Source organism: Tachypleus tridentatus, chromosome 3 (genome assembly GCF_004210375.1).
Source record: "Tachypleus tridentatus isolate NWPU-2018 chromosome 3, ASM421037v1, whole genome shotgun sequence".
Lineage (NCBI taxonomy): Eukaryota > Metazoa > Arthropoda > Merostomata > Xiphosura > Limulidae > Tachypleus > Tachypleus tridentatus.
The window spans coordinates 9,591,786-9,616,763 of NC_134827.1; the positions used below are offsets into that span (position 1 = coordinate 9,591,786).

Consider the following 24,978-nt stretch of genomic DNA (forward strand, 5'->3'; position numbering starts at 1 on the left):
AATCGAAAACAACTGTTAGAAAAGTTACGAGAAAGTTTTTTTTTCACTCTTATTATCTTCTCTCTCTCATAAAGGGGAGAGAGTATTGCAATTAAATTCGCATGTATGTACGTTTGTGTTTGTTAGTGTTTCCGCGCGCCTATCTCAAAAACTAGTAGGCTGATGTACACAAACTTTTCCAGGAGATGGTAAGTAAGAATGGGACAGCCATCTCTAAATTTTCCCCTGCTATAGATTCATGTGTTTATCTTTATCATTTTCTGTTTGCGACTTCGGGGCTTTGCCCGCCGCTAGTACAGCGATAAGTCTACGGATTTACAAGACTAAGATCATGGGTTCGATTCTCGTCGTTGGTTTCAGCCGATAGCCCCATGTGGCTTTGCTATAAGAAAACACACCCACTCCTTAGCCTTTTACAAACGATCATGAACAAAATAAAAATAAAGATCATTCATTAGTGAAACTCTTCTTTTCTCGCGATATTTATATTGAATTCTTATTTACATGTTCTCGCTAGGTCAGCGGAAAGTTTAAGGATTTGTAACGCTAGAATTCGGGATTGTATAGCTGTGGTGGATTTGGTTTCAATTTTGCGCAAAGCCATACGAGGGCTATCTGCGCTGGCGTGTGTGTTTTTCTCATAGCAAAGCCACATCTGCTGAGTCCACCGAGGGGAATCGAACTCCTGATTTTAGCATTGTAAATCCGTAGACATACCGCTGTACTAGCGGGAGGCTGCGCTAGCCGTCCCTAATTTAGCAGTGTAAGACTAGAGAGAAGGCAGCTAGTTATAACAACCAACCGCCAAATCTTGGGCTACACTTTTACCAATGAACGGTGGGATTGACCGTAACATCATGACGCCCCACGGCTGAAAGGGCGAGCATGTTTGGTGTGATGGGGATTCAAACCCGCGACCCTCAGATTACGAGCTGAGTGCCCTAACCACCTGGCCATGCTGGGCCAACTGTGGTGGGAAGAACATAAATAGCCAATTGTAAAGCTTTTTGCTTAACAACAAATAAACATTATTTCATTATACCAATTAAAGTACTGCAGTAATAAACGAAATGATTAAAATGCTAAATATACTTTCATTAAGATAAGACATCCAATTCTTTATTTAGAAAATGTTTTATCTGTTAGCAGTTGCTTTTTGATTATATTATATGCATATATACACTGCTGGCCAAAATCTTAAGGCCAATGAACATAAATAAAAAAATATGCACTTTGTGTTGTTAGACTCAACCACTTATTTGAGTAGAGCTTCAAAAGATGAAAATAAGAAAAGGGAAAATAAAAATATATTTTTTTTAGCATTTTATAGGAAAATGAGAACACTCTGAAATTAACCTAAATAATAGTTGGTCAATAGTTTAAGACCATACCAAAAAGAAGTTCTAAACAGGGTAGAAAATGCCCAACAAGAGGTATCAGTAGTAAGTTGCACGGCCATCATTGGGAATAACTGCAAACATTCCCTTGCATGGTCTATATAAGCGTTTGCAGAAGGCTGGCTAAAATGTTATTCCAAGTGGTGAAGATGACTTCAAGAAAATCATGCACTGTTTGGAATTGACATCCATTTCTATAGACTTCCCTTGCCATCCACCCCAAACATTTTAATGGGTTTCAGTTCGGGCGAACACGCTGGATGGTCTAAACGAATCACGTTATTCGCCATGAAAAAGTCCTTTGTCCTGTGGGGATTATGGATTGCAGCGTTGTCCTGCTGAAAGATCCAGTCATTTGTACACAAGGAAGGGCCTTCGGTCAATAAGGATGCTCTCTCCAACATGGCAATGTAGCCAGCTGCTGTTTGACGCCCCTGTATAACCTGAAGCTCCATTGTTCCATGGAATGAGAAAGCACCCCAGATCATGATGGAACCTCCTCCACTGTGTCGTGTAGAAAATGTCTCCGGTGGGATATTTTTATCGTGCCAGTAACGTTGAAAGCCATCTGGACCATCCAGGTTAAATTTTTTCTCATCAGAGAACAAAACCTTCGTCCACTTTTCTACGCCTCATGTTTGGTGCTTTTCAGCAAAGTTTAACCGCGCTGTTTCGTGGTGTGGAAGGAGACGTGGCCTTTGAATTGAAGACGTTTTCGGTTTTTAAAGCCTTTCTCTCGTAGATTCCGTCTTATTGTTTTTAAGCTGCATTCTGCGTCCTTAAGGGCCTTAATCTGGTTCGATAATCGGCTGGTGTCTTGTTGGACAACCCGTCAAGTCCTCCTACTCAACGCCGACGAAATTTTCTTGGGCCAACCACTTGAGATTCTCATTCCTATCCCTCAGGGTCTTTTAAGAAATTTGCAACAGCAGTTTTACAACGTCCAGTCTCACCAGCGATGGTACGTTGAGAGAGACCTTGCTTTTGCAGCTCGACAATTCTGCCACGTTCGAACTCTGTCAACTTTATCGCCTTTGTCATGTTTTTACCCAATGTAATACAGGAGATGTCAGTGGAAGATGTTGGCAACGCTAATACATGAACACAAATAACTAAATTTCGTTACGTGTTTACCGATTAACGCTTTGTTTCAGTATGGTCTTAAACTTTTGACCAGCTAGTATTTAGGCTAATTTCATAGTGTTCACATTTTCCCTATTAAATGTTAAAAAAGTTTTTATTTTCTCTTTTCTTATTTTCATCTTTCGAAGCTCCAATATATATTCCATTACGAAAAATTCCCAAGATATTATTAGCGTAAGTAATTAAATTTTCATTTTTACCTTGGTTGAAGACATATCATTTCTCTTATTCCACTTCTTTACTTTCATTTCACTTTCAGTCATGGTTGTAACGTTTTCGTACACCTCCATAATGGATATCAATTCTTGTTGAGATGTGTTAATACAACATTCACTATACTGAGATGAATCCGTCTCTTGTTCTTCTAGTTTTCCCTCTAAAATTGCCCCATAATTAAGAAATTTAATATCATACAAATAGTATGCTTCCATAAGAAGACTTAAACACAATTGCAAATAAGCGAAAAGAATATTCTCTTTTTATTTACATTATCTACAAAACAGGAAAGAGTAAAAGCGTTGTTCATGAATATATGCCGTTGAATTGAAACGAAACGGAGTCATAGAGCTAGTCAAAAATATAATGAACTGTTAGATTGACGAGAAAAACTAATTTAATATGGAACCAGCCTTCAGACGGGTTGTTAAAACTTGTATAGAGCCTTTCTTTGAATTTATATTTAGTGTTCTACTCTATAGGAATCATGCAATTAAAGTAATCGTCGTCCAACTATCTCAATAGTTTGTCAAAACAAGGTTTAGTTAGGACACGTAACTCCAATCTTCTACTTGTCACTTATTACTTTATAGTAATTTCAAAATTTATTAGGAGTTTTTATTTTTAGTATTTCTGCTTCACCTGAAGCGTGTATAAGTTCCTAACTCAAGCCTTATGAAAAACAAGCAGGCTAGTCAACCTTTAAATAGGCATTTGTTGGTGGCGAAGTAGAACAAAGTGTTATTCTGTAACACTGACAATAACTTCTGGAGTTTCGTGTTGAACTCTACTTACAAGTGAAGCGTTTAGACACTCTTATTGTGTCGTTACATTAAAAAACCATTAAAATGTTTCCTGATGTTGTAAATACAACATTATAGACCCTTATTGACTACCTAGAGACTTCCTAAAATCTATCTAGTGTATAAATGAGCATTTAGAAAACCATGGAAAATTTGACAGAAATTCACCGAACCAATTTTGTTCGTGCAATAAAACGAAGGAAGACAAACATAAGACCGAAACGAAGTTGTTGAAAATTTCCTTGACAAAAAAATATCAAATTACTACAACACCTGCATCTATGAAACACGAAAACGTTTGGTCTCTAAAACTTCGAATTTCTTTTTTTCCATTACACTTCAATCAGTGGCGTATTTAGATAGGGGCTAAAGGTAACTCAGCCCCAGGGCCCATGGTTTTAGTGGGGGCCCATTGGTAATTTTATTATATGTAAAATTACATGGAATGTAGGGCCCACAAAAATTATTAGCCTCTGGACCCGTACAATCTTAAATCCGCCACTGACTTCAGTTTTCAGTAAACAAAAAATGTAGATAAATATTAACCATTCTCTCAGAAGAAGCATATGAATATTTTTAGTCACAATTAGTTTAATTAATTCCAGTAGAATTACTCAATACAAATACAATGTGTTTAGCAATTAAAAATATCGTAACGAACATTAGCTGGGATCTCTGTAACTCACGTGAAACGTCGTCAGTTGAACACTGTGTGTAAAAAATACTGTTCTCACATGTTACTGCCTTTCGTTCTCCCTCATTTTCATTTCCAAAGCTCTCGAAAAGTAATTTCTGATGTGGTTGAAGATCTACTGTGCAAAACAAAAATGTAATTTTTATAAATTAAGTAGAATAAAATACTTTAACTAGGAAGACCAAGGACATTTCTGTTTTACTGAAAATGTTTGTCAATATTCTTTCTTTTCCGTTAAAGTTTTTATTGGATTGTTGTTTTTTTACGAGTTACTTTAATGATAAGAGTGGAAGTAGATTTAAAGAATGAAACTGGTAAATGTTCAGCTAAACACGACAGCGTTCTTAAGAACCGACACTCAATATTACCAGGAAAATTGAAAAAAAAATCTTTGATTAAGAAATACTTTTTATTTTGATCTTAACAATTGGTGGATGAGCAAAAAAAGGATGAAGTTTGTTTTTGTTGGAAAAAACAGGGGCATCTGCTGTGTCAACCAGTGTTAGAAGTCTATAGACTTACCAGTGTCTCACCAGGGGCCGCAAAATCTGAAGAGCTTAACTGACAGAATAGCATTTAAAACAAATGACAAAAAACGAACTCGCTACTCCATACAGCCTGGCGTAGTTGACCTTATTAATTATAAATTATTACGTCAATTGTGTGGCGATAAAACATAAGACACAAGATGGTCATGGAGAGGTACGCTTATATTCTCATGGTATTGACAATAATTCGAATCATTAGGGGATCTCTATTTACACTAAAGTGTTTATTTTATTTATTAGATCAGGTTAATATTTTTAATTTGTTATGTTGGAATGTCCGAAGATACTTTGCAGAGCTAGAATTACTTATTTTTACTTTAATTTTGTGTTTACAAATCTAAATGTTTTTTTTTTAATTTCGCGCGAAGCTACTCAAGGGCTATTTGTGCTAGCCGTCCCTAATTTAGCAGTGTAAGACTAGCGGGAAGGAAGCTAGTCATCACCACCCACCCCCAACTCTTTGGCTACTCTTTTACCAACGAATAATGAGATTGACCGTCACATTATAACGCCCCCACGGCTGAAAGGGCGAGCATGTTTGATGCGACGGGGATTCGAACCTGGAACCCTCAGATTAGGAGTCGAACACCTTAACCCATCCGGCCATGCCGAGCCCTTAATATTGGAATATCAGTTTGACTTACAGGTAGTTTATGAATATTTTTAAATGCTTTAATCAAATTTATATTGAGATGTAAACATTTCTCATAACTTGTTTTTTGTGTGTGGATGAATATCACAAAACCTATGTTGATATTTAAGTCAAATTAGGTAAAAAAATAAATAAATATTAAAAAGATACCCAAGTAACACATTTTAGGGGTAATACGATTTATTGTATTTATTTATTGTATTATACTTTTATAAGTTTGATGATTAGAAAACTCTTAATAATGAACAAAATCAAAGCTTATGAATAAACAGAGTTGTGTTTCACCGAGTCAAAAAATAATTCTACCTATCTGCAACTAAAATATTACTAATTAATTAATAATTACGACTACTGCAACAAAAAACAAATGTTAAACAACCTATGACGTAAAAGAAGTTAATGCATTTTAAATAGAAAGATGAATCCATATTTTTTTTTACTATTACAACTTATTTTGTTCATATAGACTTTCTTTATTTTAGAGCCCTTATTTATGGTCTAGAGTTTTCTCATCTGCAATTTCTTTCTACCCGCTTCGTGTAGAATTCAAAATAGATTTGAAAAATAAGCATACAGTGACAACTATCATGAACGTACAATTCTTCTTGAAATTATGTAGAAAAAAATCTATGAATTTTTGCTGCTCGAAATAGGTATTTTACATAAACCTAATACGTGTAGTTTATATGATCCTGAATATTACGCCATTTTTTAGGAAACAAAATACAACACGACTGATAATATTCCTCTTACAAATATATCATTGATATTTAAAAAATAACAAACGTATGAGAACTTCATGAAAATCTCTCTTCTAGTTGGATTTCGTAATTAAACTACTTTTGACTAGAAATAAAGAAAGAAAATATTAGAGAAAAATGTAGCATGGCTGAATGGCTAAGGCACTCGACTTGTAATCTAAGGGTGCCGGTTTCGAATCTTCGTCGCGTCGAAGAAGCTTCAATTTTTGAGTTACAATTTTTCGTTATAGTGTGACGGTTAATTCGTTGGTAAAAGTGTTGGCGGTAGGTGGTAATGATTACCCTTTGGTCTTACACTACTAAATTAGAGACGGCTAACGCAGATAGCCCTTGTGTAGCTTTGCGAGAAATTAAAAAATACAACAAGCAAACAATACGAAAGTCAACAACAGTCGCAATTTATAACTCGGTAGAGGTAATTTGCCACTTTGTTTAATGTTCTTTTTTTCACGTAATTTAACATTGCATAAAAATGGAAGCAGGTGTTACAGTTTGTAGATTTTCTTTTTATGATCATCTACTTTGTCTGTCTTTTAAAAATGTTATCAGTACTTAGTTAATTAAATAAAGAGTAAGTTTTATCATAACATGAAATGCAATAAATGTTCAATTGTGATCCCATACGTCCAAACGACACAAAACGTCTGGTAAAAATGTAAAGTGACAAAACGACACAAAACGTCTGGTATAAACGTAAAACAAACAAAACGAAGATTAAATTAAAGAGAAGTGAAGTTTTTCGAACTTGTTCAATAGTTATGGTATTTTATAATTATTAACAGATTTGCATTTTATTTTTCCAAATATCGTGTGACTAAATACACATCTCTCTAACTAATTATAATAATTTTTCAACATTATTCTTTACCTGATTGCTGCAGAACACGACATGTAGACATTGATAAGTATTCTCCAAATTTTCCCAATTCTGTGAAACTATTCTGTGAGCTCAGAGGAATTGATCTTGGTTGATCTTGGTGAGTTGGATGCTTCAATATAGACTCTAAAAGAAATATCGGTTAAATAGTTTTTCCAATAAAGTACGTTTCAATAAATAATTAAAATTTACAGTAATTTTCATTCAAAATTATCTAATATTTCTGTGGTTAGTAAGTGACCACGACTTTCTACGTTTTATCCTTCTTCTTTGGTTACTCAGTTGTGGGCGTATTATAAGAGTAACAGTCAGCCACAATACTTGGCTCAAATCTGAAAAAAATCACAAAAAGCTTTTGGCTGAGGATGCTGCTGCCTTTCTGTCTTCCTTTTGGTCAGTGTTTAAAAATTAAGGACAGCTATTCTGATCCTAGGGGTCTCTAGCCCGTCAAATTTAACGCATGTACTCTTATGATGCCCTAAAGGTTATAAATATCTAAGTCGTCCTTAAAACAATAAGTGCTCTTATAAGTAATACTACTAACTTCTATAATGTTCTTTGTCTATTAATACTACAGTTTTAAATTTCTGCTCATTTTTATGTCATTCGTAACAGGTTAAGAAATGAAAAAGACCAAGTTCTCTACAAAATGCGGATCCATGGATCCCACACTACTTTTCATGTCGTAAAAATTGCATAAACTTATGTTTACGTTACAGTATAGTTTTTATAAAAGAGCAAAAATATATAATGCTGTATAAAACATTTGAATAACGAACTGTATGGGTGTTATATTACCAATAATTCCGAAAAAATAGTAACAAATTGATCATAAGCTATTTAAGTGTCTTTATAAAAGGTTATTTCACAGAGAAGTTACATTATATCAAATGCAAGTAATTAATTAAGCCTTAAATGCTTATTTGTTTTCTGTTATGCAAAAGGCTACACAAAGGCTCTGCCCACCACGGGTATCGAAAAACTGGTTTTTAGCGGTATAAGTCCACAGACATACCACTGTATCATTGGGGAGGGGGCAAATGCTGTGAATGTGTTCAGAAATGTTTTGCTAATTGAATCAGGAGATAATAAAGGTAAACGTTTTTCAGTATTTTCATCTAGTTTTATATTTTGTCTGATTAATAGTTAACATTTTATTTTATTAAAAGACATTTAATTTTGAAACATTAAATTAATTTGTAGTAATTTCATATCTGTCATTAGTTAAAATAACGTTTCCTAACCTGATTGGTGCAGAACTGGAAGTCTTTGCATCAGCATGTAATCTTTATATTTATTCATTTTCTCATAACTATCGCGAGAAGTATCAGGAAATGAGCAGAAATCGAATTTATTTTCATAGGTTGGACAGTTTTGGAAGGAACCTAAAACATACATTATTTAATTACATAGCTTATTTCAAGTTAGATTTAAAATTCAAAACCATATTCGTAAAAAAACTAAAAAACAAATGGAACTTTTATTAACAAACGTGAGTGCCCGCTGATACAGCGGTAAGTCTACGGATTTACAAAGCTAAAAATCAGGGGTTCGATTGCCCTCGGTAGACTCAGCCGATAGCTCGATGTAGTTTTGCTATAATAAAACATATACAAAAATAAATAAACGCGAAGCAAATTTACTTACACCACTTTGCACAGTACTTTTCTAAATTTGGAGGTATTCAAATAGCAGTATTATGTACGAAATGTTTCCGAGTTTATGATGTACATTTGCTAGCCACGTTAGTAAAATACGTTTTGTATCAGAAATATTTTGATATTGTAAAAAAAATATAATTCTGACTAGATGCAAGGCAGCTAGTCATCACCATCCACCGCCAACTCTTGGGCTACTCTTTTACCAACGAATAGTGGGATTGACCATCACATTATAACGCCCCCACGGCTGAAAGGGCGAGCATGTTTGGCGCGACGGGGATGCGAACCCGCGACCCTCAGATTACGACTATTATAACTAGATAAATAAACTTTGAATTTTATATCTTTTTCTATTTTGAGAAGTGATTGGTTTGGTTTTTGGCGCAAAGGTACTCGAGGACTATCTGCGCTAGCCGTTTCTAATTTAGCAGTGTAAGACTAGAGGGAAGGCAACAAATCATCACAACCCACCACCAACTTTTGGGCTACTCTTTTACCAACGAATAGTAAAATTGAGCGTAACATTATAACGCCCACACGGGTTAAAGGGCGAGCACGTATGGTGCAACGGGGATTCTAACCCGCGACCCTCGGATTACGAGTCTAGTGCCTTATCCACCTGACCATGCTGGACCTTTGAGAAATGAAGCGTGACACATCAACTTTTATATTAGCTAAATTTCAAAATATTATTTGTTAATTTCAATAAGCTATTGGAACATATTTATGCTCTAGATTCTAAATATTTCTTAACATGATTAAAGGTGTTTGTATGTACTAAATGTTTTTTATTATATTCTATTAAGTATGTTTTAAAGTAGAAAAACACTGAATCTAACAAATATAATTTATACATGTTGTGTAAAATATTACACTTTATAGAATAAAAGTAAAAAAAACAACAAAGCTTTTGTTAAGTAAATAAAATTATGAATTGGTCCCGACAATATATTATTGTTAAAACGTACCACTAGAGGAAATGACAATGTTCAAATGATGATTCTTTCATAAAACCTTGTGCGTGAAAGCTTCATTCAGATATAGTATTTTAAATACCGGTTGAAGGCTACATATTAAGCAAAAATAGTTATTAAAGCTGAACATTAGCATATTAAAAACAGCTGAAAAGTTAACTTACTATTCATATCATTTTCTTCGTATTTTATCATTTTTGGAACAAAACTGGCGATTTGGCATAACTCACGTTCTTCTCTTTTCTATATATTATTTGAGGAAAACACATGTTATTTCCAAAATAATTAGTGTTATGACAGAAACTATAGAATTTAAAACCAAAAGGAAAAGGCATTTTATAAAAAGTTTTGTAATTAACTACAATATTTGTAACTTCATCAAATTTTAAAACAAATACACTTCTTTACTAGCCCTCATATTCTTTTTTAATGTATTCGTGATGTTTAAGTTTGGAAAATAACTATTTTATTATTTCGATGTTTTATAACCAATGTGTGGTATGCATAGAGTGTATTAAGTCGTGTCCAAAAGTATAATATTATTGTTAGAAAGTAGCCTACTGTAGAATTTACTAAACACATTTTATCTTTGATGTACTTTTGATCAGTTCGTGCTACCTTTTTATTGTCTTTTGTGGTAACTTTATTCTAAAACCTACTTGGAAATTTATCTGAAAATCGTAACTAAGTTTTACTCAATATGCCTACAAATTAATTGTTATTTTCTTTACTTTTATTTTTATCATTAAGCAGAATTATTACAAAGCAAAAATGAAAATTCCACACTATCTAGATCAGATTCTTAATAAGCCCTAATTACGACAATATTCGTTTTTTGAAGGGTTAAGTAAATTACACGTCACCAACTTAACGTAGCTCACATTTTGATGTTATTAATAGCATTGCAACCATTACTATGCATGTCATATCCTAATCGGCCTGATGAACCCTGATATTGCCCGAAACACCTTTGACATTGGATATAACAGACATAGAGTTGATGACATATCGTTATACATCTTTTTTAATATCACTCATAAGTTCTTAGAATTGGTAGTTTTAAGCGGTCATGTATGAATATAACACTGTATAGAAAACTTTATCACTCGTTTCATTCTGTGAAACGGTTCTAATTATTTGCAATCATAATTATATAATGTTAGAGCACTGCAAGAATGTGGATTGTGATGTGAATTAATAACAGGTTAAAGAAGAAAAAGGTGTGAGACAAGGAATTTGTTTAAAAAACATTGAACTAAACAACAGTCGAATTAGCCAAAAAAGAAAAGAACTGTATGCTTAAAAAATTTATTATTCTATGAATCATAATATTATATATTAAACCCTATGCAAATATAATTGAGAAATGATAACTATTTAAAACTTAATAATAAGAAAATATAAATATATATTAAAACGTATATAGGGCTTCTTTGAAGCAATTACTTGAAATGAATCCAACATTTCTGCAATTTCGTTGTGTCCTTCTCGTTGTGCTATGTGAACCGGAAGAAGTCCTTGACGATTTCCAAGGTAACAAGCTCTTTCAGATCCAGGAGAATTTAGGAGAGCCGAAGTTAATTCTTTCATCCCATAGCAAGCAGAGAAATGAAGCAACGTTGGGAGTTCATCTTCACCTATCAGTTGATAAAGTTTTTAAACTCATATCTATATAAACACCTACTGTGCGTATGTTGTGTACAAAACCAAATTAACCTTATCAGGCCTATACTAAAGTTCGTATTATAAATGATAGACTCAACCGCTTAAGAACAGACTACTTTAACTTGAACAGAGTATGATAATATAAAACGAACAATGGAACCAAAGAAAGTTCATTGTTCTAGTTCTATATAAAACACCGGCGGCGATGCTGTTTGTTTGCAGCAAAACACAAAGCTACACAAAGAGCTATCTGTGCTCTGCCCACCATGGGTATCTAAACCCGGTTTTTACTGTTATAAGTTGGCACACATACAGTTGTGCCACTGGGGAGAGGGCATGCAATGGTAACTATTTGTTTATTTCTTTAACTTTTAGCACGAAACTACATAATGAGGTATCTATGCTCTGCCCACCACGGGCATCGAAACCCGTTTTCTAGCGTTGTACATCTGGGGGATATCCAATGCTAACTGAGAGATAATATAATGATATTTAATTATATTTTCAAGAAATTAATAACATACGTATATAGTTATACAAAAGCGTTATCTTTTATAGATAATTAAAATTAAGTTTTGTAATATGGTGGATGAAGCTGTTTGTTATGTGCAGCTGCAGTTAGAAATGAAATTTAAAAATTATTCTACACGAGTATTAAAATGTACTTTTAAACATTGCTGTACTTAAATTCATTTCAATAGCCAGGGTAACTTATGTCGTAAACTTATGTCGTAAGAAGATTAAAAGTAAAAATGTTTTCTTCTGTATAAGAAACAGAAAACAAAGTGTGTTAGGCGTATAAAAGAATGTTATTATTATTAGGTATCGCTATGTGAGATAAGATATAAATAGCAAGATACCTCCATTAAGAATGCATTTGTGATGGCGGGACATTATGAGATATGTACTAAAAATAGGCCCTCTTGATTATTTTACAGCAAAGCCACATTGGGGCTATATGTTTTGTTCTTTGCATGGAATCGAATCCTGTATTTTATTGTTCTAAATCCATAGATTTACCGCTGTTCTACCAGGAGACCTGGAAGTTAGAGAGATGATATTCGTTCCAAAGATGATTGGCTTTGTTTGAATTTCGTGCAAAATTACGCGAGGGTTATCTGCGCTAGCCTTCCTTAATTCAGCAGTGAAAAAACAAAGACCAGAGGGATGGCAGATAATCATTACTACCCACCGTTAACTCTTGAGCTACTCTTTTACTAATGAATAGTGGAATTGATTGTCACATTACAACATACCCACAGCTGAAAGGACAAGCATGCTTGTTGAGACGGGGCTTAGAACCCACGACTCCAAAATTGCGAGTTGAGAGCCCTTACCATGTGGCCATGCCAGACCTTTACAGGTGGTAATCGTGAGGTAAGTGATTAATATTTTTCTGATTTTATAAGTTCTATAAAGTTTTTGGGATTTTTTCTGAATTTTCTAATGAAAAGTAAAACACTTTTTGTATCTTAATGTTCAACTTTGAGATATGTGCTGGTTATATACATTAGATGTAACCAAGAACTTGACAGTTATTACTCAACCCCAGTTTAATCTGAAAATATCTTTAAGACTTTATTCCAAATCTAATGCGGGATTTGTTCTACAACAAACAAACTATTACTATCATAAATAATCGAGTTTAACGGTGATAGTTGTTTACTAAATAAGTCAGTCTGTGTGTTTTTGGAGCAAAGCCATATCGGACTATCTGCTGTATCCACCGAAGGTAATCGAACTCCTGATTTTAGCAATGTAAATCCGAAGACTTCCCGCTGTCCCACTGGGTGACTCAAATAAGCCACCCTTAGATATTTCTGTAGCACAGTAAATATTCTAAACAATACATTGTTGTTTTACGTTATTAGTTAAAAATAAGCTTCTTATATTATCACATTGTTACTATATTGAGACAATGAAAAATAGATACTTATAGCATGCTTTATTGCATTTTGATATAATAATTACAATGTATAATTGCTACGTTGTCTTATAAAAAATTACAGTTTCAGTATAAACTGTTTTAAAATATTGTTTTCCTTGATGGGTCAATGATTAGTCTAGAGCTAAAAACTGAGGTTTGTTACTCACAGTGGGCGGAACACATATTGCTCTTTATATGCTGTGTGGTCAACAGAACAATTACCTCACCATAAATTATTAAGGGCAGCTGCGATTTACGAGACTACGAGTTTTAACATATAAATAAATAACCTACTTCTGAGGAAAGGTCCGGAAGTAGGAGTCAGCAGAGAAAAACCACTTGAGGGAAGGTTGTTCTTGAAAATCTGAGTTAGCTGTTGGTCAGCTTCTAAGTTCGTTGTCTTGTTGAGACTCTGGCGTAAGAACTCATAAGGCGAAACGATATTGTGTAATAATTCATATAACTGAGCCATGGCGGAACGGTAGTACAAGGTTTCTTTCCCGTAATAACATGTATTACACCAAATATGGACCGATATCATTGATGACGTAGAAGCGAATGTAGCTGAAAGAACAGTATCCATAGATATTTTTCTCAAGTAAATAAAATCAGGATATACTAATATACTCGTAGAATAAGTTGCTTAGTCTTGATATTGAATAATGACATGAATTTTTACTTGCTTATAAAAATATTTACACTAGCAGTTCAAAAAATGATGCTACTCAATCTGAATTCTATATAGCATTTTCAAATACAACGTTTCCACTTTGTATTGCGTTTGGTACATGGAACTTAGGATTATCAGAGACTCACCAGGAACATAAAAGAGAAACGTGAATGGATTTCGACGGTTTGCTTTTACTTCTTGTTGTTTGTCGTTAATTATTAGAATAACTCTGAAGTCATGGTCTTCCTGTACAGGTGTATTTAAGACTACGAAAACTTCTCTGGACCTCTGGTAAATATTTAATAAAAATCAAAACAAAAACTGGTAGCAAATATACACAGTGATATCCACTAATTAGTCCTAAGCTATATTTACTTCGTGTGTATGTGTATTCAACTTATTTGTTTGAATTATATACAGTATATTCGTGGGAGCTAGATTTTTAATCATCTTGATATATCAAATGCTCGTTCATTTACAAAATGTATCCTGGGTTAAGCTGTAAGTAATACTTTTAAATAACTGAACGAAAGTTACTAATGTTACATATTATTAAAAATAATTAAGTTTAACTCTAGCCCTTGATCTTTTAATACACAGTCACTTAAACTGGATAACATTTTCGCATTAAATCTTAAGAGTGTGGGTTGGTCCTGAGTTAGAACTCTGTGTTGGTGACCCTCATTCGAATCTGTAAGATATCACAAAATATTCCTTGTATTTTAATTTGTGGGCGCCTTGTCAGAGTAACACTCAATCAATTAACCTAGATAATGGGTGGCAGGGTGCTGCTGTGTGGCTTACTTCCTTCTGATGAGTATTTCAAAAGTAAGTACGGTAACCTTGGTAACACTGTGATAAATAAAGGCTACAGTAAATTTTATGTTTTTATTTTTGACGATTTCCATCATCGTTATATCGTATAGTGGTGGAGCTAGTCGTTATCTAGTGATTATTGCGCCGAGCTGTTGATCTCTAGGTCCAAAGTTCGAATCGCGATATTCCGCTAAACACTCTGTGGGTGAGCTATATGAGACAGCGAGTGCTATTGGCTACTTTTTTCTCTCTGGTCAGTTGTTTTACATTAAGAATGACTGTGTCTGGATTTCAGATATCCTTGATCTGGTTCCTTTGCCATATGTCGCATAAGGTACTGTTCAGGTTGAAATTATCAGTTCCTTACGTCGTTGGTGTTTGCAAAGTAGAATATGTATATAATAGTATTCACAGATTACGGCCAAGAGAAACAATTATGATAAACTCTCTATGAAACTTCTAATACTACTTATTCATATATTTCACGACAGAACAATATGCTAGTTCAAGGATAGAAAAGATTACATTTAATGAAAGGTGATCTATTCACTATAACATGAGACTAGTGATCTAAATCCTATTTAAAACATCACTAAAAACTTATAAATGTGTCACAAAGTACGTTCATTTTATATTTTATTTGAAGAGATCATCAAATGATGCTATTAAGTTCGCTCCATAGACCGAACAGACATAGCTTATGTTAGGGGTCTAATTTAACTTGGTGTCCTAGTTTTGCACCTGACTTTGGCTGGGTAGTTCAACATTAGATGTACAGTACAAAAAAGTTGAATTGGTGGTGTACGTATGCCAAAGTTTACACACATTTATTGTGAACAAAATAATGAATAAAGACCAAGAACATTAATTATATATTCCGTGATGACGAGAAAATCTATTTGTAGAAAAATATTATATGTAAAAAACGGCTGTTTGGGTTGAGAAGAAAATTTTAAGTAGAGAAGCGAACAACGTTTCGACCTTCTTTAGTCATCGTCAGGTTCACAAAGAAAGAAAGAGGTAACTGACCACATGTTTGAAGGTGGTTGTGTAATTGAGTGTAGGAATGTAGAGGGCGTGCTTAGATGTTGGATATATTTATTAATACAGGTATAAAAGTGTTCCTTTATATTGGTTTATTTTGGGTTTAAGTTGTTGTATAAGTAAGGCTTCTTTAATTTTGCGTTTGTTTATGTTTGTTTCTTTATTTAGTATTTGAGTGTTTTCTATGGTTATGTTGTGTTTATTTGATTTGCAGTGTTCGAAAACGTGTGAAGGTGACTTTTTGTGTTCTTTGAATCTGGTTTCCATTTTTCTACTTCTTTCTCTAATATAGAAGTCGTGGCAGTTATCACATTGTATTTTATAAATAATGTTGGTGTTGTGTTTGTCAGTATAGTTTTTACATAGTATATATCTTACTTTTGTGCCTGGTTTTTGAATAAATTTGGTGTTAACTGGAATGTCATATTTTGTTACAAGGTTTTGCCAAATGTTGGTTATTTTCTCGACATCAGCATAACCATAAAAAAACACCCAAATACTAAAGAAACAAACACAAACAAACGCAAAATTATATAACAACTCAAGCTCAAAATAAACTAATACAAAGGAACACCTTTATACCTATATTAATAAATATATTCAACATTTAAGCATGCCCTCTACATTCCTATACTCAATTATACAACCGCCTTTAAACATGTGGTCAGTTATAGGTCAGTTACTTCTTTCTTTCTTTGTGAACCAGACGATGACCGAAGAAGGTCAAAACATTGTTCACTCCTCTACATAGTGCTTTCTCTACTCATACCAGCCGTTTTTTACATATATAATTAATTATATATATATATATATAAATTAAGTGATAAAACGCAAGAAAAAGGCTTTAGATACAGGAAATAACTCGTGCTTTAAGTGGTGGTGTATTTTACAACAAATATTTGCACAGTTAGTAGTTTGATGAATGATATTAGTTCTAACAAACTTAAATAACATGAGTAGGCTTAGCGATTTCGTGGTGTAGAAACTGTTTTTCAACTCATGCAGTGTAGAGGCTTATTTGCGCATTTTGAGTTGATTTTGAAATCATAACATGTTAAAGAATTTTAGTTTAAGACAGGAAGGCATCTCAAGTGCTGAGGCTTCATCGGTTTCTTTGATAGAAGATAATCGCTTCTTTTTACAAAGTGACATACTGAAGTCGTCAAAACCATTAATACCGATATACAGATATATTTAATATCTCTGAAATGTGAGGTATTGTAAAAAACAACAACATAAGTTACATTCAAGGCACGGTATTACATCACTTTCATAACTATTCCGTTATAAGTACTTTTTTGTGATACGTGATATATAAAGTGTTCTCTATTTAGCAAAAAACTCATAATCTGTTGTACAAGTTATTTCAAGTTGATATGAACTCCGCTGCACACGACGTTATCAAAGACTTACTTCTAAATGTGATATTTGTCAAGCAAATGATTCTAATGTTTAACGTTTTCAAATAAAAGAACCTAGAATATTACAATAGTTAGTGCTCACCGTCCATTTGACAATTTAGTTTTCGTTACTAAACACGCACCGACTTATAATGTGAACTCGTAATGTTTAAGTTTTTTTCTCAAAAAGTCAACATCATGGCACTATAAAACTTTTATAAACTGCCTTCACACTTATTTTATGGCCTTATTCTTTTCAAAAGTTTACACACACACATATATATATATAAATGTAAAATACAATATAATTAAGATTATTTGAAATATAAGTTTAAAATGTCATTAATTAGGACATAGATATAGAATTATTAAACTTCTGTGCCCTATGCTTTAATACACGTTACAGGCTTTTTACAAGCTATATTACCTCATGAATTACTTTAGGCCACAATTCAAAGCAAAGCTTTTGCATCCGTTCACCTTGATTTCTTCCTTCTTCCAAGATTAGGCTAACAGTTTTAATGATATTACGTACATATTTCTCCTCTGGTTTTGGTACTTTTAGTCGAGTCCACAAATCAAAGGTCACCAGTGACTTCTTATGGTGGAAATTTATATCGTGATCTTTAAGTCCACACAACACAGCGACAGTCTGAGAAGGTTTTAGGAGGGATGTCAACTGAGAAGCTCTGGGCATATCTTCCAGAAAATCCAAGAACCTTTGAGACATTATGATTAACACTACCTGGGCTTTACTCACATTCAACACACAAGATTCAGGAAGAGGGAAAAACAAGCATTCAACACGCATTTGGTACACGTTTAGGAACGGATCTAAAACATGATGTAAACAGTCTGAGAGATAATCGCCCCACTCTTCAACGTCATTGCAAAACACAATGGTAACGTCTGGAGGATCCATAGTAACTGAAATGAGGGGCAAAGGATAAACCATACATATTTCTGGAATTATTTTATTTTGGAGATGAGAAACTACATAAAAGTTGAGAACAAACATTACTGGCACAAAAATGCTCCCCATTCTTTGGGGTGGTAGGTACGCTATAAGAGTAACTGTCAAATCCCATTATCTGACCAGACCAAAGCAGTCCAAAAGTTAGCGATGAGTGATGTAGTTCAAAATAATGGACAAGATTGTGTAGTTTTGCACATAATTTCAAGTAAACCAACAGATGAGCTGCTTGAGTGTAAATAAATATTTGATTATTTGAAGAAAAATTAGATATTAGCTTTGTTTTAATGAAACAACACTGGTTTTTATTTTATTTTCGCAAAATAAAATGTGTTTTATTTATGTTTGTAGTCGATAACAACAATAGAAAGTTTAAGAAATATCGTCCTTCTTACAGTATTTACTCTTTAAACACATGCATGTGTGTTGATGATAAAAGTTTAATTAATGATTGTTCGATAAAGTGTAAGCCTGTATGATTCTCAAAGACACTTTCGAAAAAAGAGTTATAGTTAAAAACAATATTTGGTCATTTTATACAATCATCACTTTAATATAAACATACTATAAATTACTTATTTTACTCATGACGTCGATAATTTAAGCTGTTTGTAAAATGAAAACAAAGTTAAACATCATTTTATTATCTATTATCAGCAATGTTTGTTTAGGGTCAGCCAAGAAATTATGGTACCTACTATATACCATGGCCCACACTTCGATTTCAGTTTGTCTGTTTCAGAACTGGCAAATAACCATAAAAATATCAAGCAGAATACACATAACATTCTCGGACAACGTGGGACCTATTGGACCATTTTGGCTGTTCCACACTCTAAATTAAATTAACTTAAGTAAAACAACTTTAAAGCTAGCCCTTATAACTCGCACGTTTTATCAAGATTTTTCTTAAACTCAACTAAATTTACTGCCTCTACAAAATTCGAAGGCAACCCATTTCAAAGGCCAACCACTCTGTTAAAAAAAATTAAACTGTCTTAGCTGAAAGTGATTCCTACCTTGCCAGCATTTGTACTTGTGTCCCCTAAGCCTATTATTCTCACTATTAAATATGAAAAAAAAGATAATGTATCAACATTGTCAATTAATTCCCTTTACAATTTTAAACACCAAAATCAGATTCCCCGAACTCTTCAGTTTGAGAGTGTGTGTGTGTTTTCTTATAGCAAAACCACATGGACCTATCTGCTGAGCCCACCTAGAGAATCGAAACCCTGATTTTAGCGTTGTAAATCAGTAGACTTACCGCTGTACTAGTGAAGGACATCAGTTTGAGAGAATTCACCCTCTCATCGTACAGGTCTGCACGGTTTGTTTCCTTGTTTATAGTTAAGCAGAATCTACACAATGAATATCTGTGTTTTACACCACGGGTATCGAAACCAGGTGGCCCAACATGGCCAGGTGGGTTAAGGCGCTCGACTCGTAATCGGAGGGTCGTGGGTTCGAATCCCCGTCGTATCAAATATGCTCGCTCTTTCAGCCGTGAGGGCGTTATAAGTTACAGTCAATCCCACTATTCGTTGGTAAAAGAGTAGCCCAAGAGTTGGCGGTGGGTGATGATGACTAGCTGCCTTCTCTCTAGTCTTACACCGCTAACTAAGGGACGGCTAGCGCAGAAAACCGTTGTGTAGCTTTGCGCGAAATTCAGAAAGAAGAAAACCAAACCAGGTGTCTAGCTTTACATATCTGCAGACCTGCCGTCGTGACACTAGGGGGCATATGAATGGAAAATAAAATAAACTTTATATAAAATTAAGTAATTTTTAAAGGCTGTTGTTATTTTAGTTATTCTACCAAAGTTTGTTTAGTTTATTAACCGTAAGTTAATACTATGAATTGTTTAGTTTTAGTGCGAACAAAAATCTCGTTGAGTATAATGCTTTTCATGAACTATGACATTAGGGATAATAATGAGGAAGCATTAAAAATACACACAAATTAAGTCGAAAAATTCCGCTTTCCTTAAATTTCAACCTTTTAAATATGCTACATTATGTGTGGCTATAGAAGCGTTTTAATCTAGTTTAGAATTTAACTGTTAAACATATGATTTGAAAAGTCTTCAGAAATAATTTCCACTGGTCATCTAATCCTCAGAGTACAAGAAAATGGCTTAATCCGACGTGCTAAAAGTTTTAGGATGATGAAAAACGTGAATAAAATGTCCACGTTAAATAATCTACAAGTGACTTAATAGAGAATAATAAGGCAATTTAGAAGTCAGACCTTCTCTCAGTGATGTTTGGTTCATTAAAATTGCAGGGACTCAACAGTAGATTAGGGGTAATGTTTTTTATTCTTTATGATAGAAGACAAAACACAATTAACGAAAAATCTAAAACGTTTAACAACACCTAGGTTCTTCTTTTAAACAAGTTCATGCTACCTTATTTTACGATAGAATTCATATCAATTTTAATTATACAACACTGTAGCGATATACCAATTAGACAATAAACATCTGACTAAGCTATGGTACTTTTAAAGACGTATAAAAATATTCAGAGTAAGAAAATACAGATTTGCTTAAATTATTAAAATTACTAAATTATTTCTTCTTTTTTTTACAAGATGATGAAACTTCACTGAACGCCATGGATTTTTTTATGGTTACTCAAGAGAAGTAGAGGTTTCTCCTTGTTTGTGTTATCTTGGCCAGGATCTCCTTTGTTTTTTTTAGTACCTTTGCACCTGACCCATTAAATTATAAATATTTAAAGTAACGTTTAGCTATTAAAGCAAATTAGAAAGCTTTAAATTTAAACATAAAAACAGTAGCACTACTCACCCATCTAAGTCAACGAGTGTGCTGTTTCCTTTTTGAACAACGTGTCTGTGTTGTTGCTGCTCATTTAATCAAGGACTAGTTCCAGTTATGAACAAGTTTATACCTTCTTTACGAGTGTTGCAATACTATGTGGTGCAACCTGTAGAATGAATAATGAGCAAATGGGGAACTTCGGTAAAATTTCAGAGTAGTTCTGTCACGGTCTTACAATTCGAGAATGCTCCGTGGATGTTTGTTCGTGTTTTATACTGTTTTACCCAAACCCTTGGTAATAACTCACAAATACGTTTTCTTTAATAGATCAAATGCTCTCCTGTCTTTTATTTAAACAATTTGTGTTCAAAGTTTCTAATCCTACTGCCTTTGGATCATAAAATCAACGCCATGAAAATGTTCTACAATAATAAGTATCAACACAAGTTACTTTTAAAGGCATAAAAACTTGAAATGCCGTAACAAGTTTATCGTAAAACCTGTTATATAAGCAAAATGTAGGCCAGAAAATACTGCTTAACTTGACTTATAATATGAATTCTAGAATGTTCAAACCTTTGAATATTTCGTACGGTACTAGTAAAATTAAAGGTTTGTTTCTTTTTCGGTTCCAAATGCACTCAACGTTCACGTGTTTATAAACCTATTTCTGAGGAAACACGTAATTTTATATTACTGGTGACGGATTTGAAACCTCAGGAAAAAAACACTTTGTTTATTTGTTTGTAATTAAGCACAGAGCTACAGAGAAAAAGTAATTGAAAATGTTTTCCCTTCTTAAAACATTGTAATTTTTGTGTGCTAGGTTTTAAACTTTCTATACATTCAAGAGCATTTCAAAATAAACAATTAAAGTTTTAACTTGCTACATTAGCATGTATTTTGTACTAGTTTAACCTACAAATTACAGGTTAGTTTTTACAACGTTCATTATCGGTGGAGTCTAGATATCACATCATATGTAATTACAAGTTGTCATCTGTTACAATACTCCATGTAAAGAACTGACAATAACATTGGGAAAAAATACTTATTTTATTTATGGTATACAAATAGTACTTCAGCTGTAATTGGCGGGTTTAATTACAATATTCATTGTATTTTTGTAATATTTTTTCACGGAGTTCACTTATCATTCGGAATCGTTTAACTGACAAAATCAGTAACCCATACGCAATTTGGTCCACATATAGCTTGGAAAAATGTGTTTGAATAGCCGAAGAGGTTGACATTGATGAACCTGGAGCTAAGAAATATTTGCCTGATAACAGAACAGTTTGTTTGTTTTTGAATTTCGCACAAAGCTACTCGAGGGCTATCTGTGCTAGCCGTCCCTAATTTAGCAGTGTAAGACTAGAGGGAAGGCAGCTAGTCATCACCACCCACCGCCAACTCTTGGGCTACTCTTTTACCAACGAATAATGGGATTGACCGTCACATTACAACGCCCCCACGGCTGGGAGGGCAAGCATGTTTGGCGCGACGGGGATGCGAACCTGCGACCCTCAGATTACGAGTCGCACGCCTTAACACGCTTGGCCATGCCGGGCCCGATAACAGAAAAGACAAATGTGTTTAAAAACAGAGAACTTTCGTTGTTTGAAAAAAAAAACATATTTATTTATCTTTATAAGTTTTTTGGGGGAGATTTTCAGAAATAATGATAGTGCTATTTAAATACCCGTACGAAGCATTGAAAACTCATAATATAGACTTAAGTTTCCATTTTTATTGCCTCTTGAGAAAAGTTTACCTATAGCTGATTATTTTAACGCTGTTGGAACAAGTTCTTCTTGTTTCTTCCAGACTTTGAGATAAAGCTTGCTTGACCTCATTATTAAGGTCTATTATACCCTCAAAACGGGACCTATTCCCCCAGATTGTCACCTGAGTATCAAATACACAATAACGTATATAACACATGACTCCACGTATAGGTTGAACCGTAATGTCTGACATAGCTTGGTACTGGCTTAGGAAAAAGTCGAATAATCGTTTCAATCGACTTGTTTAAAGAATAAAATATAATTAGCTGTTACTATCTCTAGAAAGCATAGATCAGTAACAAATTAAATGATGTAATTTTCATAGGTATTCCAATATAAAAACTAGACACTTTAAACTCAAATATGCTTATTTTAAATGGTTCCTGAGATGTTTATGCTAATTTTCATATAAATTTGGAGATACAGTTCTAAGAGACCCAGTAATCTGTTTAACAAGTCTTGTGAGAGGTCAGATATAAAATTTTTCAGAACTTGAATTTATGATGATTGTTTAATGTTGCTTTTTACATGTGAATAGCAGTGTTCAAGGAATTTGATTTAATCGTACCTAAGACTCCCTAAAACATATTTTACCTCTCGTTTTCACGGAGTGGTCACGATAAAATTTTAGGTTGTTTTTTCAAATATCGTAGGGCAGGTTCAGAAAAAAAACAGAGTAAACAATATATATATATATATATGAAGGTGCAATCGAGAATTACTATATAGATAAAAGTGGCCCCCAGTTTTATGTCTGCGGACTTACAACGCCAGAAACCAGTTATCAATACTCGAGGTGAGCAGAGCACACGTAGTCCAATGTGTAGTTTTGTGCTTAACTATAAACGAACAAGACAAAACCGTAAAATAGATTTGGTAATGTATAAAAAATCTAAACATGAAACAGGTAAAGATCACTGTGATATTTGTAAGATGTGGTGATCAAGATAGAAATCCTGCATTAGGCAATGAGCTGGTTCTTCAATAAGATATATACATACTGTAAAATAAAACAAAATAAAAACTACCTTCAAAATATATTTAAAAAACTTTACGATTTTACTAAGATTATTTTCTTTAGTCAATATTTAGCTGATGCAACCGGACCCTTTATTTGTATAAAGCACGTATGCGCTTATAAGACTTCCCTTAAAACTTTATAACTAAATTAAGCAATACAAAAATATTGGACGATTGCGTCATTTGAAAATTAGCCAAGTGTTTTGGTCATATTCCAGTATTTGTCAACATTCGATCTAAATCAGCTAAATGGTAGTTATAATTATGATACAACTTTGTAAAAATAAAATCACATGATATTCTCGAGCTCTTATCAGTACTGTGAAGTTGGGTTGGGATATAAAAAGCTGCTGTTCTACGCCGGATGTATATTATATATATATATATTTACGGTTGTTTGGTCTGTCATCACTAAAGTGATACTGTCTCTTCGTGTAAATGGAATGAGCCCCAACCTCACTGAGAAGGACGAAAAAAGTAGCACATGAATTCATGACGAATGTTTTATTAGATAACAGCTTCAGATAATGTTCATCTCGTTTTAAATACTTCTACAAGAACAGTTTGTTTTAGAACGAAACAACAGTGGCTATGACTATCTGAATTAAACTGTTGGATTACGTTTCGCTTCTTGCTGCAGCAATAAAAAAACCCTAATAGTCATTTTACCGCAGAAATGGTTTCGAAATTCTACATTTTTTACACAGGAAAATAACAGAATCACATAGCCCTTAACTCATTATCCTTAGTCGTTCCTAGGCAATGATAATTTAAAATGTACTATGACAATTTTCGAAAATTCTATGAATTTTTGCCTTGACTTGTTGAATTTCAGTAACATTCGATAACTGAATTATTTTTAAACATTATTTAGTTCGTTAATATGCACACAAATGTTGTTAAATGAACTTTAACTGGATTTTGCCAAGTTTCAAGAGTTATAAGATTTTCCAATTTGTATATTGCAAAATAAATTTATGTTCAATAACATTTTAAATACAATGTAATAGGTCGAATCAATAATTCCTTAGAAGATAGAGACACGGTGGAAACGTACCTATAATGAATTTAATATTTTCACATAAAAGATCTAATGTTCTCCTTTCGTAAATCTCTGTAGTACATTAGTAATATGTTTAATTTTTTGTTAATTACGAAAAAACAG

At 33.5% G+C, this 24,978-nt stretch overlaps 1 protein-coding gene across 9 annotated transcripts in view; it reads right to left on the reverse strand.

Moving 5' to 3' along the window:
- The window catches only part of LOC143246316 (phosphoinositide 3-kinase adapter protein 1-like), a 40,976-nt gene extending 19,784 nt beyond the window's left edge, over window positions 1-21,192 (reverse strand). The window contains exons 1-10 of one of the 9 annotated variants that reach the window (XM_076492837.1): window positions 21,034-21,174; window positions 17,676-18,175; window positions 14,135-14,276; window positions 13,613-13,882; window positions 11,173-11,363; window positions 9,891-9,969; window positions 8,336-8,476; window positions 7,083-7,217; window positions 4,246-4,368; window positions 2,741-2,916 (exon numbers count right to left, since the gene is read on the reverse strand). In XM_076492837.1, the coding sequence (XP_076348952.1) occupies window positions 2,741-2,916; window positions 4,246-4,368; window positions 7,083-7,217; window positions 8,336-8,476; window positions 9,891-9,969; window positions 11,173-11,363; window positions 13,613-13,882; window positions 14,135-14,276; window positions 17,676-18,175; window positions 21,034-21,037 (1,761 nt within the window). In that variant the 5' untranslated portion in view covers window positions 21,038-21,174. Of the gene's footprint in view, window positions 1-2,740; window positions 2,917-4,245; window positions 4,372-7,082; window positions 7,218-8,335; window positions 8,477-9,890; window positions 9,970-11,172; window positions 11,364-13,612; window positions 13,883-14,134; window positions 14,277-17,675; window positions 18,176-19,488; window positions 19,959-21,033 lie in introns of those variants that run through there. The other 8 variants (XM_076492836.1, XM_076492838.1, XM_076492843.1 and 5 more) reach the window with 8 other exon arrangements.
- Window positions 21,193-24,978: the final 3,786 nt, after the last annotated feature.